This window comes from Bemisia tabaci, chromosome 1 (genome assembly GCF_918797505.1).
Source record: "Bemisia tabaci chromosome 1, PGI_BMITA_v3".
NCBI lineage: Eukaryota > Metazoa > Arthropoda > Insecta > Hemiptera > Aleyrodidae > Bemisia > Bemisia tabaci.
The window spans coordinates 77,631,514-77,652,797 of NC_092793.1; the positions used below are offsets into that span (position 1 = coordinate 77,631,514).

General features: G+C 42.9%; 1 protein-coding gene across 2 annotated transcripts in view; it reads right to left on the bottom strand.

The window, feature by feature from the left end:
• The window catches only part of Src42A (Tyrosine-protein kinase Src42A), a 125,613-nt gene that overhangs the window by 41,992 nt on the left and 62,337 nt on the right, over window positions 1–21,284 (bottom strand). The window contains exon 1 of one of the 2 annotated variants that reach the window (XM_019061432.2): window positions 13,835–15,145. The exons of the other annotated variant lie outside the window; for it this stretch is intronic. Coding sequence (XP_018916977.1) covers window positions 13,835–14,418 — 584 coding nt within the window. The 5' untranslated portion in view covers window positions 14,419–15,145. Of the gene's footprint in view, window positions 1–13,834; window positions 15,146–21,284 lie in introns of those variants that run through there. 2 annotated transcript variants of the gene reach the window in all.

Genomic DNA, 21,284 nt, shown 5'->3' on the forward strand with positions numbered 1-21,284 from the left:
GTCCTTCAGATTCCTTTGGAGAGTAAAAATTAAAAATAATAAAGCTTGAAAAGGTGCGGAATTCTAGTGGTTTCACGAGCATTTGATTAAACATCAAAATTCATGGATTTTCGAAGAGGACTCGGAATTGGGGGAAAATTTCAAGTGTATCCAAGGCCTTTTCGAAGCACTACGAACTCCATAAACGACGGGCGGTAAATTCACGTGTTCAACAACGTTGTTAACTGGCCTCCCAGACCAATCAGAGACAATCAATGGAGCAATCATCTATTTCGTCCGGTCAACACATCCACGTGCTCGCTTCATTTGGGCCCATCGAGGTGTTCCTGCTGCCTGCTGCCTCCACAGTGCACACCACCGGGTGGACAACGTGTTTCGTTACGGAGCCCATCCGCGAGTCCGAAGATGGACGCAGATTATACGTTACGAGTCCCTCCTGCATCGTGAGTCGTAACTCAAAGTTATTTTCAGAGCTGCCGTTTGTCCATGACTTGATACCGCCTTTTTGCCATTACTTATCGCCTAAGCATCCAGTGGCGAACGCCACAACAAACTAACTCGTCTCGCATGATATTTTGTCCTCTCATGCTCGATAGACTGATTTAGTGACTGCGTCATTCGATATAATATCGAACTCTTGGTTCAAACCAAAACAAACTAACGTAACCTCATGTGGAAATTCTTCACGAGTTGATTGTACTAATTCATTAAAATTTAGTCATTGACCTGTCATAAATCAACTAAATACTCATTTGATATTAGAACTATCGATTGTAAAAAACACTTGGAGGCATTTTGCCACCATGGTGCAAAGTGCGCGAATCAGAAACAATGTTCTGTGTTTGTTCAAATTTGAACCAAGGGTTCGATATTACATGACGTAGACACTAAATCAATCAATGCAAAGTCTTTGAAGCGCTCAGCCGATAGGAGGCGCTTTTTGATTTCAACGTGCCTCCAGAAATCTGGTATACCTACTAGTGGCAATGCGTTCAAATGGCGCACCAGCTCAACAACGAGATACAGGGGAGGGACCTAACATATTTAGAATAGATTAATCTACGATGCCTTCATTGAATGCGTCTGATGTCACGCGGAAGACAATAATCGTTTTTCTAAATTACTTTTTAGCGAAAGTGCAATTTTCTCAAAATTAATAGTTAAATGGTGAGCGAGTTCTTTCATCTCAACGATGCTCATCTTCTTCGAGGAACGTGAGAACGCGCCTACATGGAAAACAACGGAGCGCTCCTATAATACAATCGCATTAAAGCTTCCCCGCTTGTTTACCGCTCCTTTATTTCATTTCTTGAACTTTTCTTGAACTTACGAGTAAATGGCACGGTAACAATTACCGTTCCTTTCCTTCCGCGGAAATCATTATATCAACGCGAATTCGTTGACAAAAGAACAAACTTTTGCAGGTTCGGTTGACGGTGATATTTCAGTTCGTATGTAAGGCATGGTCAATTCGGCCGGGACACTGAAAGACGCAGCGCAAAATGACAACAGCGACCAATTTTCAACTGCCCGATTTGAAAAAAAGCCATATCTCTTGTTCTGAGAACTGGGTGGTGCCCATGTTATATTTCAATCGGTACAATGTTAAAAATAATGAGATTCTATCCCGATATGGAAGGTGGGATTTTTTTAGCCCGCGGGTTGAAATTACAGGGGTCAATGATTTTTACCTGGACTGACCCATCATAGCGAGGTGCGAAACGTGGAGATCAAAGCACGGAAAAAGAAAGCTAGCACTATGACTCACGAGTGGTCTAATTGTAACGCCTAGCTCTCGACTGTCAGCGATGAATTACACAATCTAATAAGAGCCGAGATAAGCAGCCGAGTTCCGGGAGCCGTGCTGAGGATGGCTCGGCAAACAGTTTAGCGGCAATAACATAATGACTTAAACGCCCGGCTCTCACGCCATTCCCTTGTTTAAAGTCTCACTTAGAGCCGACGGAATGGCCGCTGTTAAAAATACCCCACAATCCACCAAAAGCTGATAATTGTACCTAAAAATAACGCCATATGCGGGGGCGTTACCGCTGAACTGGGGAAGTAGGGCCAGCGCCCTGGATTCGAAGATAAGGCCGTTAAATTTTGTTAACGCCCAAGAAATTCGGACTTTTACACCATGAATTGTTTGCACTATCGTGCGACATTGTCTAGGTTGTCTAGGTTTTTTTTTCATTTTGGGAAATCCTGATTTTTCCTGATTTTTGACTGCTAAATCCTGATTTCATAATTTTTCCATGTCCTGATCAAATCCTGCTTTTTGGCGAGGAAAAATTAGGCAAATGTAACTTCACAAGAATAGCTCGATGAAAATAATCCGATCGGACGGCCGGCTTTTCTCAAATCCTGATTTCACGACCGATTTTTCCTCAAATCCTGATGAAATCGGAATTGAATCATGGGTGGCGGTAGCCACCTCCGGACAAAGTCTAAACTCGACAACACTGGAAAGCCTCCAAACGAAAAAGGTGGCAGCCAACCATAGACACACGTAACTCCCTTATTCTGATCCTGATTAACCTCAAATCCTGATAGAATCAGGAAAATCGAAAAAATCCTGATTCTAGACACCCTGTTGTCGGTACATCACCGGTGCGGGTGTGAACCCAGATTCGCGCTTGGGTATTGAGTATACTTAACGTCAGTTAAATTGGTGACTTGATAGCTTTTTACGTCACAATTGACTTTTAATGGGTGCATTAACGATCGGAACGATTTCTTGCGTGGGTCCAATACTAGGGGAAGGAACTAAACTCATGCACAGTAAACTGAAAACAGAAAAGACAGAACCTCCTGGTAGTGAATAAATGCGGCTGATAACAATTGGAGAAGGATTAAGGCTCGGTACTCGGAATAGATGGTACCTCAATACTCCGATTATCCACTTACTCTACCTGACTTTCCCCGGGCCTCTTTCATGGCATCTATCTAACTTTCCTCGACTTTTCCGGTTTTTTCGATCAGTTAACACCCTAAATTTGAGATTGTCTTCTGATTTTACCTTTGAAGAGTCTCTCAGTTGATAACAATTCGCAATCGAAAAATACACTGCGGGCTGATTACTGAAATTTTGTGTTTGTCGAGTGGACAAAGATTAAACGGCGGATTGTGATTGGTCGGCTATGCCTTGTCACTGCTTTGTCATGTCTTTGTCAAGAGAAATTCACGACAAGCTAAAGGCATCTCTTGAGTTCCCGACAGTATGTCGTCTATTCCACTTGACAAAGGCAAGACAAAGGAACGATAAGACAGATTCGACCAATCACGATCCGCAGTTTAAAGGTCCGCCAGACAAACACAAAATTTCAATAATTGGCCCGCTGGAGTGGGTTGATTAGTATACCCACGATGGAGGAGGGGCATAAAAAAGGATTCATTTCTCAGCTCATTAAAATAAAATTTCTCCGTCCACTTGACGCTAGATCAACGGGCCCTACATCGATCGAACCAGTAAAAACTGGTCGTAAAATAATAAAAAAAAAACCCAGAAACACACGAAAAGCGAGACTAACATGGAACAAAACACGCGACGGAACAACATTGGATATGATATCACGCACGATGGAAATGATTAAAATGCAAATGCCGCTGACATAACTGACCAGCGACGAAAATCCTTGAAAGGGTCTCCGTGTACGGCGCGCTCCACTCCGCTCGAGAGCAACGGCGAACGCCTCCTAGTCTGTCCTGCGTCAATTCAAAGCCACGGTTCCACAGGTGGCACGCGACGCCAAAATGGCCGCGCCTAGTCGACCTCTCTTTACCGGGTACAATGATTTTAAATTTTTCCGCCCTTACTGACGTAGGCGACGCGAAGCGCCCTTACAATCAACAATAGACGGATTGAAAATCGTTGCACCTGTGCGCGGTGGCGCGGCCGACTTGTCGTCGCGCACGGCCTGTGGAGACGTGGCTTAAAAGCGCATGCATCACGGCTGCGAAGCGATAAATCAGCCGGGAACTCTCTACGATCGATGACGAAATCACCGATGAAGGCATGGTTCGCGTGACGTATGGCAACGTATTGGATCTGCTCGGCGTTGGACGTTCTGCAACGTCTGGAAAATTCTAATGGCTCTTTTGCAACACGCCGTCGGACGATTAAAGTTAAGTTCATCTTCGAAATATGACGATGGGTATCGGAAGGATTTTCAACGGGATGGAAAAAGTGCCGAGCGTCGACTTGGAGAGCGCGAAGACGTGAGCGGAATCCTACTAGTCTTGATGGAAAATGGAAAATGCACAGTTGTAGTTGCGCCGTAAAGAATTACTGGGGGATGCGCCCCATGGTCGCTGTGCGGCTGAACCATCTGAGAGCGCTTCACACCCTTTAAGACCCGCTTTGCGCTTTTTCTACATAAACGGGACTGTCTAGGGACTGTTTCCAATTGATAACCATATAAATAATGAAAATCTGCGAGATATACCTTTAAAACAAACTGAGACAAAAGATGAAAATTGACTTTGTTTAAGTAGGAACATTCAAAACTCAATCGCACATCTCCAAAACTTGAATAGAGTGGGTTCATTCCCCGAGACGGGCACAAGGAAAGCTTGATTTTAAAAGCTCATATTACTCAGAGGATTGCAAGGGACATCATATAAAAAAATCTCAAAAATCCGGTGCCGAGTCCCTTCGTATTCCGGGCGTGTCCTTGGCTCGGAGATACGTTGTTACAGAGATAAACTTACCCAAAAACAGTGCATATGGTTTGACATGAGTTAGAAACTTACCTGTAACAGAAAGAAAAGAAAAGAATTAGAGGGCGAATCAAGTGGTAAACAGTGAAATCGTAATATCTCAAGAGGGAGAGGAAGAAGATTTAGTTTTATTTCTGATCCATTTCTGGTGATGAATCGGCTCGGTAAAACGCATTGAGACAAAAAATGAAATTTTAGGGTACCATAAGGCTTGTGGTAATAATGCGAGATCAAAGGCAACAGAGACTTTTCAATGAGCTTTTAGCGACAGGTGGAAACTTATACTTCCGGGGTTTCCACATTTTCTTGTTGACAGTTATGAGACAGTAACAGTTCTCCACCTGCTTTGTTCGTCTTTGGAGCTTTGCGTGTGCTGTACGTTTTAAATTGCAGTTCTTGAGTTTTAAATTATGGAAACAGATACTCGGGAGTTCCAGGGGCGACCCTTGAAAGTTAGCAACAACGTTTTTCCTCCATCTCAATGCATGCAAAACAATCGATTCTTGGTGAAGCAGCTTTCCTCGCCTAAAATCGATATTTTAAATGGATTTAAATAGAGGAAAAACAGTGTTGCCAACTTTCAAAATGGCCACTAGGAAGTTGTTCGCGCTCTCTCGGATGACACCGGCAGAAGTTGCTAAACCCGCTGCGCTTTTCGTGAAAATCCCTGACTTTCCCCGACTTTTTCAGGTCCCTGTAGATTCCCTGACTTTCCCTCCCTATCCAGATTTTCGCTGGGTACCCTAAACTCTGCAAGGAGATCGATACAATTCCGTTGGGCGAGCGCGCAAAAGGTGAATCCGGTCGAACAATGACTCAAATCCAGTCGCCGAAATTCGCGAAATTTCCCGCGATGTTTCCGAGACTATCAGCGATGCCGGCATTCGGCGACGGAGAAAACCAGGCGAAGAACAACAAGAATGCGAATACAATGCGCGGGCCGAGCGGCGAGGGGACCCCTCGGTTACGTTTTTCGGTTTTGCATCCTGCATTTCTTGCATTCTTTGGCGGACGCGAGATAAAGGGGTTGCGATACCTACTTCGCGATCCAAAAACCGCTTTTGGACACGATACTACCACTGAGAGTTACGAGGCTCAGTGGTGAGTGTTGACTCCGGCACGCGCGTTGCCATTATTGTCGAGTCGTTTTGTCTGCGACACGTTTGCCATTTCGCTTTCGTTTTGACAGCATCCGGTCGTTAGGCTTCCGGCGCCAGGGAGAAGCTCGCTTGGAATGAAGTATGCGATAAAAACAGCCGGAAAAAGAAGAAAAAAAGAAAAAGAAAAAAAGATGAAAAAATAAACAATAACTGTAGACAAGAGTGGCGATTTCTGCGTCCGAGTTAGATCTGGCGCGGATTTGTCATGCAAAGGCTTTTGAGACACGAGAATGGAGATTTCCCTCCTACTAATTATTAGCCATTCATCCGTATGCACACACACAATTCCATCGGTGGTTCGGACCTATCCTGCTATATGGGTGTTCTATTCAAAACTTCCGAACGTTTGCAGGAAGCGTTGTCTAGACGTTGGTACATTAACGTGGATCATCCAGTCTTCGCGACTTTTTTAAACCCAGCAAAGCACATCTTGTAACTCGTATACATCGGTCATCGGGTGGTGTTTTAGGAGTTAGAAATTGATCGTGTTACACCAAACATTAAGAAATGGAGCTCGGATGTTTCAGAGCGATAAAGCATTTCTTGAAAATGCCCTGTGTTAGGATCTTTTTTTAAATTGAGTACAGATACAGATAGATTTTTTTCTCAGATCCCGGCCACCACCATGTGGGGCTCAGGTTTTTCATTGTTTATTGTAACATTTCCGACTGAAAATGACTCAGTTTTGAGTCGGAACGTCTCGGTTTTTTTTAAATTATGTATTCTGGCCTTCTTTCCCGTTTTTCCCCCTTCGTTTTTCTACCGATACAGATACGTCGAGAACCGATTATCAATCGGACATTTTGTCAAATGCGTACGTGCACAGTTTGATTCCGATCTGAACTTCATTACCGAACGGACAATATTGAGTATTGGCGCAGACGTGGCTGTGACGTCTTTGGGTCGTGTTTAAGAACTGTCTGCCGCTGTCTCCTTGTTATTTGGAAACGCCGAAAATGTTAAACGTCTCACGGCCGTGCCCACACGGACGGCGACCATCACCGAATTGGCTTCTGTCACCGAAACGTGACGTCAGGAATGTCGCCCAGAATCACAAAACACCCTCTTCAATGATTCACCTTCATGCATGCCAATTATTGCAGCTCAAGCTTTGGGTTCGGAGTTCCCGAGGTTTCCTCATGGCTTTACAGTATCGGAGGGAGTTTTACTCGTTTAACAATGTTTTTCCACGTTCGTTTAACAGTGGTTTTTTCCACGTTTTGTTTTAAGATTCGAGAGGTTATTTCACCGGCAATGCAGCATTGTAGCCGGGATCACTCAAAGTTTTTGCTTTATAAAAATCAGGATGAAATAGGACATCGTGTTAATGTAACAGAAAGATGTGTCTCTGGCAACGCACAATCAAAGGCCAAAAGGTCCAAATAGGCACACCGATTTGTTAAGAGAATTTTTTTTTCCGCCGTAGATGTGACAGATTTCCTGCAGGCATCCGTTGTCACAAGTGACAACACAACAAGGGCACAGCACATCGAGGAGCATTAAAAAGCCAAGGCGCCAAGTAGATAACTATTCGAGCATGATGGTTGGTTTTTGGCCTACCCCTCTATTTTGAAGGCGCTTTTGCCGATCAGCCTCGGCTCCGCGTTTGAGAACCGCGGGGAAAGAGGATCAGAATTTTAAGCAACGCATCACCGCCATCTCGATCCGCTTTCTGATTTCATACATCTGGGAGATTTATACTGATACCGTTCAAAGTCAAGCAGTGAGCCAGATATCTTAATTAAAGAAATTATAAATTATTCTTCGAGAAGATTTTTTTTTTTTTTCATTGGCTCGGCCATCTTTGGCTTTGTGGAGCAGTTAGGGTCCAAAAAGTGATATGGAAATTATTTACAATATTTGAGATTTTATTTGCTTACGACAGTAGGCAAAAGTAGTACGACAGTGAACTTTAATAAGAACAAGGTGGAGAAATGGTGCTGGGTCCACACCATTTCGCGGGTAAACAAAGCCAAGAGATACCAAAAAGTAAAATTAGAGTCAAAAATAAATTTTTTAGAACTCTAATGCGCAACAGTATGAAACTGAGGGGGGGGACAGTGTTCAGCTCAGGCAGTTTGCCATTTCTCCACCTTGTTGCATACAGTTTCGGGCCACTTTTAGTGTTTAATTTTTTAATTTAATAAGAACGTATCTTCTCAGTTTTGAAACCAATTTCGTGCATTTTCCTTAAAAAATTCTTCTTGGTATACAACCCTACCACAACAAAGTTACCAACGAATGCGGGGGATGATAACCATCAAAGGCTGGCAAAAACTCCCCCTATCTCCCCTATCTAGGGCCACTTCAATCTTCTAAGCGCTCAGCCGACAGGGAGCGCTTTTGCATTTCAACCCGCCAACATTCGCATACATGGAAAGCTGAGCGCTTCTCCAATACGAACGTATTAGAGCTTTCCCGTTTGTTTTTTATCCCTAGCGGTCTTTTCGAGACCTAGTGTCTATACTCTTTCTACGAAAGCCCTACAGCCGAGACGATGTGACAAGCTGCGATAAAGGACTGCAGCAGACAACGGGCGATGGGCGTTGGGTAGAGAGCAACGGTTTGCATGTTGATGAGAACCACCACCACACGGGCATCGATAGGCACCGAAGCTCATCGTCATGCGAGCAAAATATGGCCCGTTCTGCCGTGCTAAGGAAGAACGCCGCATGAGACCTCAGATGTTGCCAAATTTCCTTCGATAAAAACACAATTTACCGGAAAAATTGTACATCTTTTTATCCAAAGTTTTTAGTCAATTTTGTACGCAATTCAATCTAAAATATCTGAAAATTTCAAGGCAAAATAAGCTTAAATTGCGTCAAAAATACATGTACAATCAAGGAAAATTTGGCAACTCTCGAATGTTCATACGACGTTCTTCCTTAGCACGGCAGCGTTGTCGTCGGATTATCTACGTCATCGGGCAGCAACTCGGCAAACTCCACCCAGCAGAAATAACGCCCCAATTTTGTCACTCCAACCATATCTTGTTAAATGGAGCTTTTGCATAGTAGAGCAGGGATTTGAGAACTATTTCTGCTGTGCAAGTTTGCAAGACAAACGGTGGTGCCACTGGGCGAACTTCCAAAGCTCTCGAAGTTGCTCATGAGCACGGGTCAAAATTTCAAGCCAGGGGTTGTCTATAAATTACGTGACGCGATAATGTCGTTAAAAACTCCGTTCCCTTTCTTGAGCTGCTTACGCAATCTGCATTAACACTCCTCCTCGCTGTTTGGCCATTCCAATTACACACCGAGACACCTCCCACAATCTGCTAGTCGACGGACCGCAGAAACGGCAATCGCTAATACTGTTTATGGGCTGCAAATTCAATTTGCACATTGGTCCGGAAGTTCCCCTCTCCAAGTTCTAATTGCATCAGATGGTATGCATGTGTAACTGTCTACGTTCAATTGTCATGACAGGGTTGCCGACGACTTGAGACGATAAAATTTTCCGGCATTTCCCTGGTTTCTTTGAGGGATTTTGGTGTAATTCCTTGACAACCGAGGTTACGCAGGATGGTTGGAAAGACGCCGTTTCCGAATCCGTACATCCGATCGGAAAATCTGTCGTCCGAAACGTCTAACACATTCCAGAAAGAAAATAAAGGCCATGTAACAATTTTCCCTGACACTCTCGTAATTTTTCTGGCACTACCGTAATTTTCCCGGTATTTCTCGGTTCTCCCTGATCGTGACAACGCTGTGAATCTTTCCTCAACTCTTGATAGAAAAAAGCAAATTTTCAGACGTTTAATGGTTTGACCTGAAATACGTATCATACCAGATTTCCATATGCACATTCAAGGATCTTCTGAGAACTTTCAAAGATATACAGAAAATTCCTGAATGCCTTTAAATTTGCCTCCAAAGTGGAAGAGTCCTCTTTCCATACTTTTATTCTCTGGTACCTATTGGAGAAGAGGCAAAAGATCATGCCAACTGATGACGCTTTTAGACTTTTGGAGGGTCTCAAAAGCGAAAGGGAAAAATATAGGTCATACGTGAAATCATCGTGAAAAATTTGGAAAATTTAAAGAGGTCATAGGTGAAATCATCGTGAAATTTGAAAATTTAAAGACACTCAAATACATGGAGGTATTCCCTGTTTAAGGGGCTTAAGAATTTGAAAAAATTCAAATAATTTTTCATGCCGTCATAACATCCTCAACACCAAGCACTCTAATGTCATGCGACAAACAAAATCCCCTATACGTTCGGAGCGGTTACATGATTCACGGTGAAAAATTTTCTGCGAGTCGTTTTCCTTGATATCATGCTGAGTGCGCACTCTGAGCAAAGGTGTCAAAAACCCCAAGAGAATAGTTCATTGAATCATGATTTTTCTGTTATTCCCCCGGTTCCGCTGTCTGTTCGAACGGATTTTCATCATTCCGCTTCTCGTCACTGACTTTCCGATTTCCATCTATTGATCCACCTGCTTGAGCATCATCCAAACTTGCAGACTCTTTGAAGTTGGGACGGACAAAATCGTGTTACAGCATCGACGCGATCATTTGCACGTGAACCTGATTCATTCATTTATTTTGAGTCATGCCTCTCACCACTGTCACGTGAATTTCTAAACTAGTTCTAGCGTGGAACTAGTTATTATTTCCTTAGTCTGAATAGACCCGCTGACGAACGTCATCGATGATCAGAAACGACGACTATTGCCGTGCTGAGGAAAAACGCCGTATGAGCATTCAAATGTTGCCAAACTGCTTCTTAGAAATAATCATTTTTAAAGAACTTTATAAATATTTGGCCTTAAATTTTAGGACACTTTAAATCAAATTACAAACAAAATTCTCTGAAAAATCGGAAGAAAAACATTTACACATTTTTCGGAAAATTCGCGATTTGTCAGGGGAGATTTGGCAACGCCTGGAGGCTCATAAGGCATTCTTTCTTAGCCTCATCACGGCAGAATAGAACACTTAAACCGACCCTAAAATGCATTCACCTTCAAGCAGGAGAAACTGAAAAACCCAGCTGAACAAGTGTGGACATCATTGAAAAAAGAGCTGACCAGAAAAAGTCAATTGACAGAACATGTTCATTAGTATACTCAACACCATAATTGATCTGAAGAGGAAATGCACGGGCTGAAATTGTTTAATTCTTAATTTGGGCGTTTCGGGAAGGGAAAGGAGGGCAGAAAACTAGGGCAAACAAGTAAACCTTTCGAATAAGCTACATAAAAAGCAATGGATCGACTCCCGGAGAACAAAAATCGAAAATATCGATCCTGATAAATGCGGATGCAAACTCTCTCGCCTGGCGGACAAAAAATGGAAGAAACACCTGACACTGCCATTCATTTATCAAACATTCTGGATACGTTTTGGCTTTGTTCGAGCACTGTGAAGTCGGTTATCAATATTTCCATTCAACTCGAGTCCTCAAACAATGACTGAACGATAAAAATGCTGATTCTGATCAGATTGAGCTGATCTTTAATACGACTCCGTTAATACAAGATACTCCAGAGAGCTACCGTTAATTCAACTTCAAGAGAAAGCATCAATATTCAAAGGAGCCACGGACGGACTTTGCAAGTTGGCAACATTGGACTTCGTCTATTTAAATGCATGCAAACTAATCGATACGATATCAGAATCGCTGATTTATAACGTAATTAAAGGGAGGAAAACAGTGTTTTCAATTTGCGAGAAGGGCCAATAATCCTAATACTAGAGCTCTGAGATTATACTATAAGTAAGAGCATTTCCGCGTTCCTGGGAGGGAAAAGCAATTTTTTTGCACTGGCTGTTTCACGGCTGTTTCACGTTCTGTACATTGAATATACTCGGAAAAATTGAAATTTTATCATCAATGAGAATTTTAATTTCTCTCCTTTCAATTGAAAAAAAAACCCTTTTATTTGATTCGAAAACATATTATCCAACTCAAAATAGTTTCCTTTGGAATAGGAAAAGTTTTTCTTTTAATCGAAAAAATTGTTGATAAAAGTTCAAAACAAATAGGTATTTTTAACAATTTTTTTCGGTCTGACAATGAGCTAGGTCGGCCGATTTTTCGAACACAGACCTGTAGGGCACACATGATGCTTCACCTCATGGTGAGGATTAAATTTTGCAATGGGAACTACCATTTTTGACTCGTCTACAAAAGCATGTATCTGCACTGGAAAACTAATGGCACACAAGTTGCTTACAAGCGAGCCGAAAATAGTAGTTCCTTATTGCGAAATGTAGTCCAATTCATAATAGAGAGATACTACACCAGCTAATTGAACGATTAAAACAAACGGTTCCAGCCCGACTGAAAATGAAAACATGTTCCGAGTTAAAGGCACAGAGAGCGTATTATTCTCCGATCCCTGGAAGGCCCCTCTTCTAAAAATGGAAATAGATTTCCAGAGCCAAAGGGCGTTCGAATTAAAGGCCTGGTGCACCGGCCGCAACCATACTTATTTATGTGCGAGCACGCCCATTTCTGCAAACTTCCAATCGACAACTTTTCCCTGTGGACGAGAGAGGGGCGAGGAGGGAGGAGAGATGAGGTCCCTTGGCAGCATCCTCCGAGTTGAACATCGTCCGACAGAGTGCAGAATTCCTCCATAATCGATTTATTCTCGCGCCCACCGATTGAAAGAACGATTTACGGTTATGATAATCAAAGTAGTGGTGTTCCGTGGACTCTTTGAAATAAATGATACAGCCACGCCGAATAATATGTAGCGGCACTGCTACCAATAAGTGATAATGTTAAAATTACTTAGGTGGGTTTGTTGCTTGATGGTAAGAATAAAAGCACTGTCGGTTACACTGTTAGAAATTGGCTATTTACTCTGAGTTGAATTCGATAGAAAAAAGTCTTGAGTTGACAACGGAAAATGTAATGCGAGAGACGAGAGGGAGAAAAATGTTTAATATGAAAGTGCTGGACGAGTTGATATTAGTAGTAGACACTTTTTACGCGCTTTTTGTTCTGATGCGGAGATTTCAGGAATATTTGATGGTAAGAAAAATTGTCGCCTTGCGACTTCATATAGGGCGGCATTTCTCAAGCATGTGCATTTTAACAAAATTGAGTCATTCTGCCGTAACCTACCTAGCAATTGTTCAATATGTAAATCCTCTTTCACCGAGATGAGGGCTGGTTATACAAATTAAAATCTCTTGTACAAGCCAAACTTTTAACTCTTTTTGGGAAACTTTAGGGCTTGTATGATGCATTTTATAATCCAGACGACATATTCGGTTCATGTGAGACATTTCAGATCTATCTCGTCCGACAGTTAAAATTCAACAGGTGCCCAGAGCAAGGTTCTGCCTTCCCTCTAAAATTGCAGGAGTCACAATGGGGGAAAAGCCCAATTGTTAGGTCCCTAAAAAACACTTTGCGTTTACGCATCATGCGCTACAGCTGCTTCGCGATAACGAATTTGAAAAAAATCGAATGGGTGCGTGCGTTAACTTATTCAGGCACCACTATGGCCCAGCCTTCCCAATTTTTTGGCGCCATAGCCAGATTTTTAGGAACGTGTGGCGCACACTACCCGGGGAGGATGAATCGTCGCTACCCTGGCGAAAAAACTTGATTTCATTTCATTGTTGCCAAATTTCCCCCGCAAATTGTAATTTTACCCGGTTAGCTTCGAACATTTTTAACTGAAAATTTCACTAATATTTCCTCCGATCACATGCAAAAATCAGACCAATTTCGGGGAAAAAATTGCACAGGTACATTCTTGTAAAAATTCGAGTTGCTGGAGTCACTTTTGCAACCTTGGAATGAAGATACGCTCCTTCGTCATCGTCCGAGAAAAGACGAAATCCTTAACAGGAGGTAATCGAACTGGGCCGGAATGGTTTCCATTCATAAATAAGATCCATCAAATTTCAGACACCTGCAATTTGCGATACTTGCGAATACCTGATAGGAAAGAACGAGGAGATCGATAAAGCTACTCACTGGTCGAATAGATAAATACAGGAGCTAGTTGATTCGGTACTAAGTTTGCGCTTGTTGCGGGCCCAGACGGCCCGTTGTTTCTGTAACTGTTTCTCGACTTTTTTCGACTTGGAATGTTGCCTGAGGAGGGTTTCCCACTGGCCACTACTAGTACTAGTATCACTAAGACTCGCCTCGCTGGCGGCGGCCTCGCTCTTGGCGGAGCGGGCGTCGGCGTCACTTTGCTCCCCCCGATCACTGCACTCGAAATCCTCGAGGTTCCACGAGTCGGAATCGTCGTTGCCGCTCTCCCATCGGTCCTCCTCCGACAGCTCCGAGCCGCAGCTCGGCACCGACCGCAAGGACAAGGGACACGCACTCTCACTCGCTTCCAGGGACTCCGGCACCGCACTATCACAGTCACTCGCGTTGTGCAACTTTCCGTCCTGCAGGATCACCTGGTTCGTCGCGATGAGCTTCACTAGTTCCGTCACGAAGTCCCAGTGGGCTTTGGTCAAGGCTCCCGAGAGCTTGATCGACTCCAGCTTCAGCGGGATCCACCCGTCGTCGGAGCGGCACCACACTAGGGCCCCTGAGACCCCCATCGCGAGAGAGAACTGATCCACCTGCGCGAGAAACACGACCGTTCGCCGTCGACGAGAACACTCCCGCTTCGCTACCTGGACGATTCACCCCTGCTTTCCGTTCCAAACCGCGCACAATTGTAATATCCTTCGTGCGAATTTTTCAATCCTTCCGCACCAGTGACAAGTGAAGTTACGAGAGAGTATTCCGAGCGGACGAGCGCGGGCACGGGTGATTAGCGCGAGTATCTGAGCGCGACTGGCGGAGTCGGAACGAAGCGGCTTGGTCAGCGCGCGGTGCTGCGAGCCGAGTTCGTGGGGGGAGGCGACTCACTTTCCTTGATTCTTCTCACAATCGGCGTGCATTCCTCGGACGCGCCGAAACAACGGCTCCTCGCGTCGGCATGCAAATCCGCGATTCACAAATTTAACCGTGACGTCACTGAAGGGATTCTCCGTCAAATCGAGCAGGATCCGAACAATAGAGTCTATTACAATGCTACCGATTCGAGTAAATCGATATAAATCGCTTATCTCGGACTTAACACTGATAGCGTCTTCTGGGATTTTTCATCTCGGGGTATTTTTTGAGCGATTGGCGATTTCGACGAATTAAAACGAGCTCCGAGACCCGGGAAAATCTCCAAGTAAAAGTAATGTTCGTCAGGTATCCAAAATGTATTTATTTTCATGCGATGCCTAACAAGGTTGATAAGATGTCAATACCTTGAAAAACTGGATAAAAGCTGTTGAAAATTAAAAAAAAAAAAATAAATTTACTTTTTTCATGAGGTGGTTCCGCAGCACTTCCTATAGCGCTTCGGTGGTCGATCAATCAGTAAATTTAATGATTTTTTAATATACGCGTATCACGCTGGACATCAACTGTTTTGTCGCAAGATTTGACCGAAAAACAGGTTGAAATAACTCTGAAAGTTCACTTTGAGTGAATGCTGGAAATCTTTCCGGCTTTCAGTAAGCGCTAATTACTCCAAACTTATGCTTTTAAAGTTATTTCTGCGTCTTTCTCGGTCAAATCTTCGGTACAAACATTTGAAATGTACTACGACGTAAGTGAAGTTTGCGAATTTTTGACAGTGCGTCTCAAAATCAAGAAAATATCACTTGATCGATCAACTATCGGCTCGTTAGAACTTTAGAACTAAAACTTATAATTTTCTTGCCTAAATATAATATTTCATTAGGCATGATTTCTCGATCGAATCGTTATTTTCCATTCATAAATATTGCTACTGGCTTAATTCAGTCTAGTGGTGGCATTGATTTAAGGCTGGAAAAATTCTTCCTTCCCGGAGAGAAGTGGAAAAAAATTCGAAGCGAAGAGAGCGGTAAACAAAATTCCTGTTCAATACCGGAATATGATACACGCTTTATCAATTATTGAGATATTGATGAAGAATTCGGGAACGGATTTGACAGGAAAGTTATACCGGTTCGCGAGGTAATTACATTTAAGAGAGGAGGAAGAAACTAATTAAAAGTGGGCAGTGGCGTGGCGTGCTTAGCGATTTATCGATTCATCTGCCATTTAAACCTATGAAAAAAGATCGCTAGACAGGGTGTTCGCAACGAATACCTTAATAATCGATTCTTTACCATAGCTTCAAATGGGAAAATATCGATAGTCGCTCATTCACGCCTCGCCACTGAATGTGGGTCAAACACCTAAGAGGAAGATCTTCAAAGGCATCAGCGGCAAGGAAAATTCCGATGGGGAGTAAGGCGTTGGCTAAAAAAAAAAAATGATAATATAAAAAAAACAAGTGAAGTACTGAGTAAACGAGAGTAAATTGTAGGTGACAAGTCGTTTACTTAATCCCGTTCATAATCTCCTCATTCAAGTGAACGAAAAAAAGGTATTGCTCTTCAGTAATTAGAACACTGGTAAAGGCACCGCCCAAAAGCTAATTGCCAGACTCATTAACGCCAGGATTATCGATCAAAGCATTGAAATCATTCACTTTTGTTAAGATTTTTCTAGCTTCCTCCTAAACTAAACTTGCTAGCAAGAAGAAAAAAAAGGCGAAAGATCGTGTCGATTTTCTCGTAGATTTTTCTTGCATTTCCGGCTTTTCTTCGGATCCAAACCCGATTAAAAATTGAAAATAAAAATACTGAGATCACGAGCCAGTTCCAAAATTTCTCATTTTTCCCGAGCAGAGTTAGAAAAGTAAATTACCAACCCCACTTATTTTTCTAAACAAAAGCTGGCCTCGAAAATTTTTCCAACGTTGCATGGTCTTCCAGAACTTTCAGGTTATCAACCAGTGGCAAATTTTGCAAGTTGGCGACACTGTTTCTTCATCATTTAAATCCATCAAAAATATCGATTGTAGGTGAGGCAAGCTGCTCCACCAAGAATCGATTGTTTTACGTACATTTAAATGGAGGAAGAACAGCGATGCCAACTTTCAAGAATCGCCACTGTTCCCAACAGCTCGAATACATCTCACGAGTCGTTGTTCACGAGGCATGGAGGTCGTTGGAAATTTCTTCCAGTGAGTATCTTCCTGGAATACTGAGACAATTGCGCTCTCCTCCAAAGACAGTATTTTCTGGGGTTTTTTGTCCCCAACGGAAGAGAGCGCTTTTGGCCGACGACTGTACGAGGTACGAGATATGAGATCCTCCTCGGTCGAACGGCCTTGAACTAGAATCGCCGTTTTTTATGCCTTCACTTAGCAATTTGTCTCGATGCTCAGAAAATATGACGGGGAACCAGGAGACCGGATTTCCCCTGGCCGGCCCAATTATGCAATCGCTACGTGGAATTCGTTCGGCGAGAAATCTCCCCGAGCACGGAGGCTGTACATCTCCGTTTCTCAAAAGTAATTTACATAATTGTGACGAAAAAATGGGTACGATGTTTATTTATAGAGGCTTAAGCACAGGAGCGCGGCCAAAAAATCCTAAAATAGCTTTATTCAAACGTTCGATCAGGTCGTGAAGAAGAACGAAAGGGAGGAGGGGTAAAGTGCATGGCAGATGTCGCGAAAGGTTTGCATACTGCAACGAGAATCCTGATTGAAAGATTACGTCCGTCCGATTACGTGTCGTGGGGCCGTTAAAACATGCGCTTTCCTTCATCATCAGAAATGCAAGGTTACTTCTCTCAGCTTGCATTTTGACGCCGGCTATATACCGAACTAATTTTAATGTCAATCGTACAGCCGTTAGTTTTACCATTTAATGGAGGTAGGTGACAGAATTTTCAAAGCTCCACTTGTTTCTGTGTGACGAAACTAGAGAAAAAACTGGAGCAAGTCGAGAAAATCCAGCGACGGTATCTGAACTTTCGAGTGCGGTCGCAGCGCCCGATTTTCGAGAGTCAATCGTGTTTTGAAACAGCTTCGTTGCCCCGTAGGTGTTTTAGACATAATCGTCGCAGATTGATACATTTCACCGACGTACTGATGAGAAATAAAACGATATTTAATAATGCGACCGTCATTCGAGGTGTCATTAGAAAATACCGAATAAAGAGGGTATTTTTCGGTGTGATCAGAAAATGAGCCACGACCACGATCACACGATTTTATAACTAAGTAGGCACCTAAGTAAAATCTGACGCCTGGATTTTTCGATGCAAGATTTTTATCGCGGCACGAGAGAGCTTTGAATGTTCTGCCCTGATCAGAATGTTTCTCCACCCTTAACCCGGGTCTGAGAAAGTCTTCCAGTTCTAATTCCTCGAGTAAAAGAGAGGGAGGAGAAATTAAGAGAAGAAAAAAGAAAGAAAAGAAGAAAAAAAGAAGAGAAGGAGGAAGAGAGAACGTCGAGAGAGAGAGACGAAAATAGGTACCGTATCGAACCAAAATCAGTGGAGAAATAAAACCTGGTTTCAGAAGGATAAAATTAAAGCTGAGAGAGAAAGGAAGAAACTACACGCTTCGTTCTCAACATGACATACAAAAGACATGAGAAACAGTTACGCGGTGAATGATGCATCTAAAAAGCCTGGAGGCCATTCGGCAGAAGTGCAATGGGGGCAACAGAGCTGGTAAAACGGTATCTTTTGTTTCGAGTTAAGACCAAGACATACTCTGCTGGGAAATTTTTTTCGAAGAAACTTTGTGCAGGTAAAATTCGTTGTTGTTACAACGGAGCACGATCTTTGATTGCGTTCGAATAAAAATATTGTCTTCGAACAAAATAGCCGGTTAGGGGGCCAGTGAGGAAGCCTGCCCCCTCCTCTCTTGAAATAGGATCGTTTGTTCTCATCCCCCAAAAAATTTGAACTTCGAATAAAACGATAAATTTCTTTGCTACGCAGTGCAAAATTAGAAGAAAGTAGAAAAAAAAAAAACTTTAACATAATCGCCAGAATCCACAAAAAAGTGATTTGCGTACGTGCGTATATTGCGAGAAAAAATAGCGCAACCAATCAGTGATCTCAATGGTATATAACCACTGAGTTCGCAACGCGCTGCTTGGTTGAGTTCGCGATTTATCAGGGATGTCATACTTTTCTACACGTTCGCTAAAGTCTCCGAGGACATTGACTGTTATTGACGTGCTCCAGTTTGTGGGCTTCTCGCAATGCTCCAGGGCCTTTGGATCCCAAATGGACGGGTTAAATTTCCCAAAAAACCGTCGTTTCTCATGATTCCCCCCCCTCCCCCCACGAAAATTTTGACCGTAACCCCCCCCCCCCCAACGAAAATTTCGAGACTAAGCACTTATCACGTGAACTAATCACAGTCTTTCTATTTTGAAAGGATTGGGATGGCAATACTCTTCTGTAAACTCCATGGAATATAGCCAATAAAAACTGTAAAATGTATCGTTCGTGCGGACCAATTGAATAAAATCCGCGAAGACTAGACGGAGCTGCGCGAATTTCAATGTGCGCATGCGCAGCGCCCAGAGCAGGGAACTTATGAATGGAAGGAGCTCGATTTGCCGAAGATGAGAAGACGAGAGTGGCAGGCGCTGTAAGCCTCAATGAACTATAGAAGTTGAATGATGGTGACGTGAAGACCGTTGAAAGCGACGTTGCCAAAATATTCTCCGGAAACTCCTATCCTCGATTTCTTGGCTGGGAATGACGACGATCTTAGAAGTCGTCGGCCCTATTCCGCGACCATGTCAAGCTCATCTTGTTGCGGGTGAAGGAACTTCGGGTCTCCTGAAACCGGGCCAATCGCAAACGAGCCCTCGCTTGCCACATTCCGTCGAAAAAAACACCTTTTCAGTGCGGTAGCTCACTACCTCCACGCGAGGTGCCGATAACGGCCGAGAAAAAGGCAATTTTGTACGGCGACTTTTGGAGAAAAAAACGTACACTGGAAAGAAAAACACATTGGACACAGAGTCCAGACTCTTGAAAACATTGACAAGAAAAAATACTCATGATTCAATCGGATTTTTGCTTGAATCAAAACGGAATCCGCTTAAATTGAGAGGCTTGGTTCTTGATTTAAGCTAGATTCTGATTGAATCAAAAGTCCTTTTTCTTGTCGATGTTTAAGAGTCTAGACTCTAGATCCAATGTGTTTTTTTTTCTCAGTGTATGGTGCAGATAGGCAGTGGCGATCCTTGAAAGTTGGCAATACTGTTTTTAATCCATTTAAACGTGTGTAAAACAATCGATTCTGCACGAGGCAGCTAGCCTCGCCTAGAATCGATATTTTTAATGGATTTAAACGGAGGAAAACAGTGCTGCCAACTTGCAAAATTGCCTCTGCAGATGGTTAATTGCATTTATTTGAAGGATACCTACTAGTTACAACGACACACGTTACGTCGTGAATGAAAATTGGACCACATTTTGCAATTAGGAGCTACAATTTCGGGCTCAGTTTAGAAACAACGTAGGTAGGCGCCATTAGTTTTTCTATGGGCATAAGTGTTTTTACAGATGGAGCTAGAAGTTATAGTTCCGAATTGCAAAATATAGTCCAATTGCAACTTTATTGTGGAGCGATCATGGACGCTATTAGTGGCGACGTCATCACAGGAATTCTCCATAACATCGAATTGGATCCAAACAATAACATTGTCATGACCTCTTTCAATGCTACCAATGCGAATAAATCGATATATATCGCTTTTCTGTGACGTGGCACTAGCGTCTATAGAGATACGAGATGTACCGAAGTGTGAATTATTGGCGGGATCACTATTCAACATCCTGCACACCATCAGGAATTTTCGGCTGTTGTGTTGTTGCTCTGGGTTTGCGAATTCAAAAACTGCAGTTCAAAAATTTTGTTCTGCCATCCAGGGCTCAATGTCGTGAGTTTAAAATGCAACTTAACGCGTTTGCGCGCTCTCTTGCAGAAAAAAAAATGAACTTTAGCTCGCAGTCTGTTCACGGAATAAATAACACGCCATCGGCTCCGTTGTTTTAGAGAGATACTTGCAGAGAATACGGATTTGGTTGGTTTTTTGCACAATATTGGCATACCTTCATCTCTGATTAGGTCATACTGCGTTGGGAATGCGAATTCCAAACTGACCACTACCTTTTTTTTTACTTTCTTAGCCATGAGCATATTCTGCGCTGCGCTTTGAGTACCAGTGACATTTTGAGAAACAGTAATCCGGTTTTGGCTCTGCTAGTGGACGGGGGACTAGGCGGGGGAGAGGAGCTACTGACACTATCCAACGCTTTTGAGTTTGCAGGCTAACTAATCGATTACAAAGGTGCCACTGAGCTGTACAATATTATATTTTAAGCTCTGAGAAATACATTGTTTCCAGAATAAAGAAAAGTAACTCCATTCCAAAGGTGGGTTGTAAAATTGACTCTAACAATTCGATGTTTTACAGTAATTTACCTGTGCAATTTTTGTCCAAAATTTTCCTGATTTCAGCATGTGATCAGAACAAAAATCAGTGAAATTTTCAGTTAGAAATGCCGA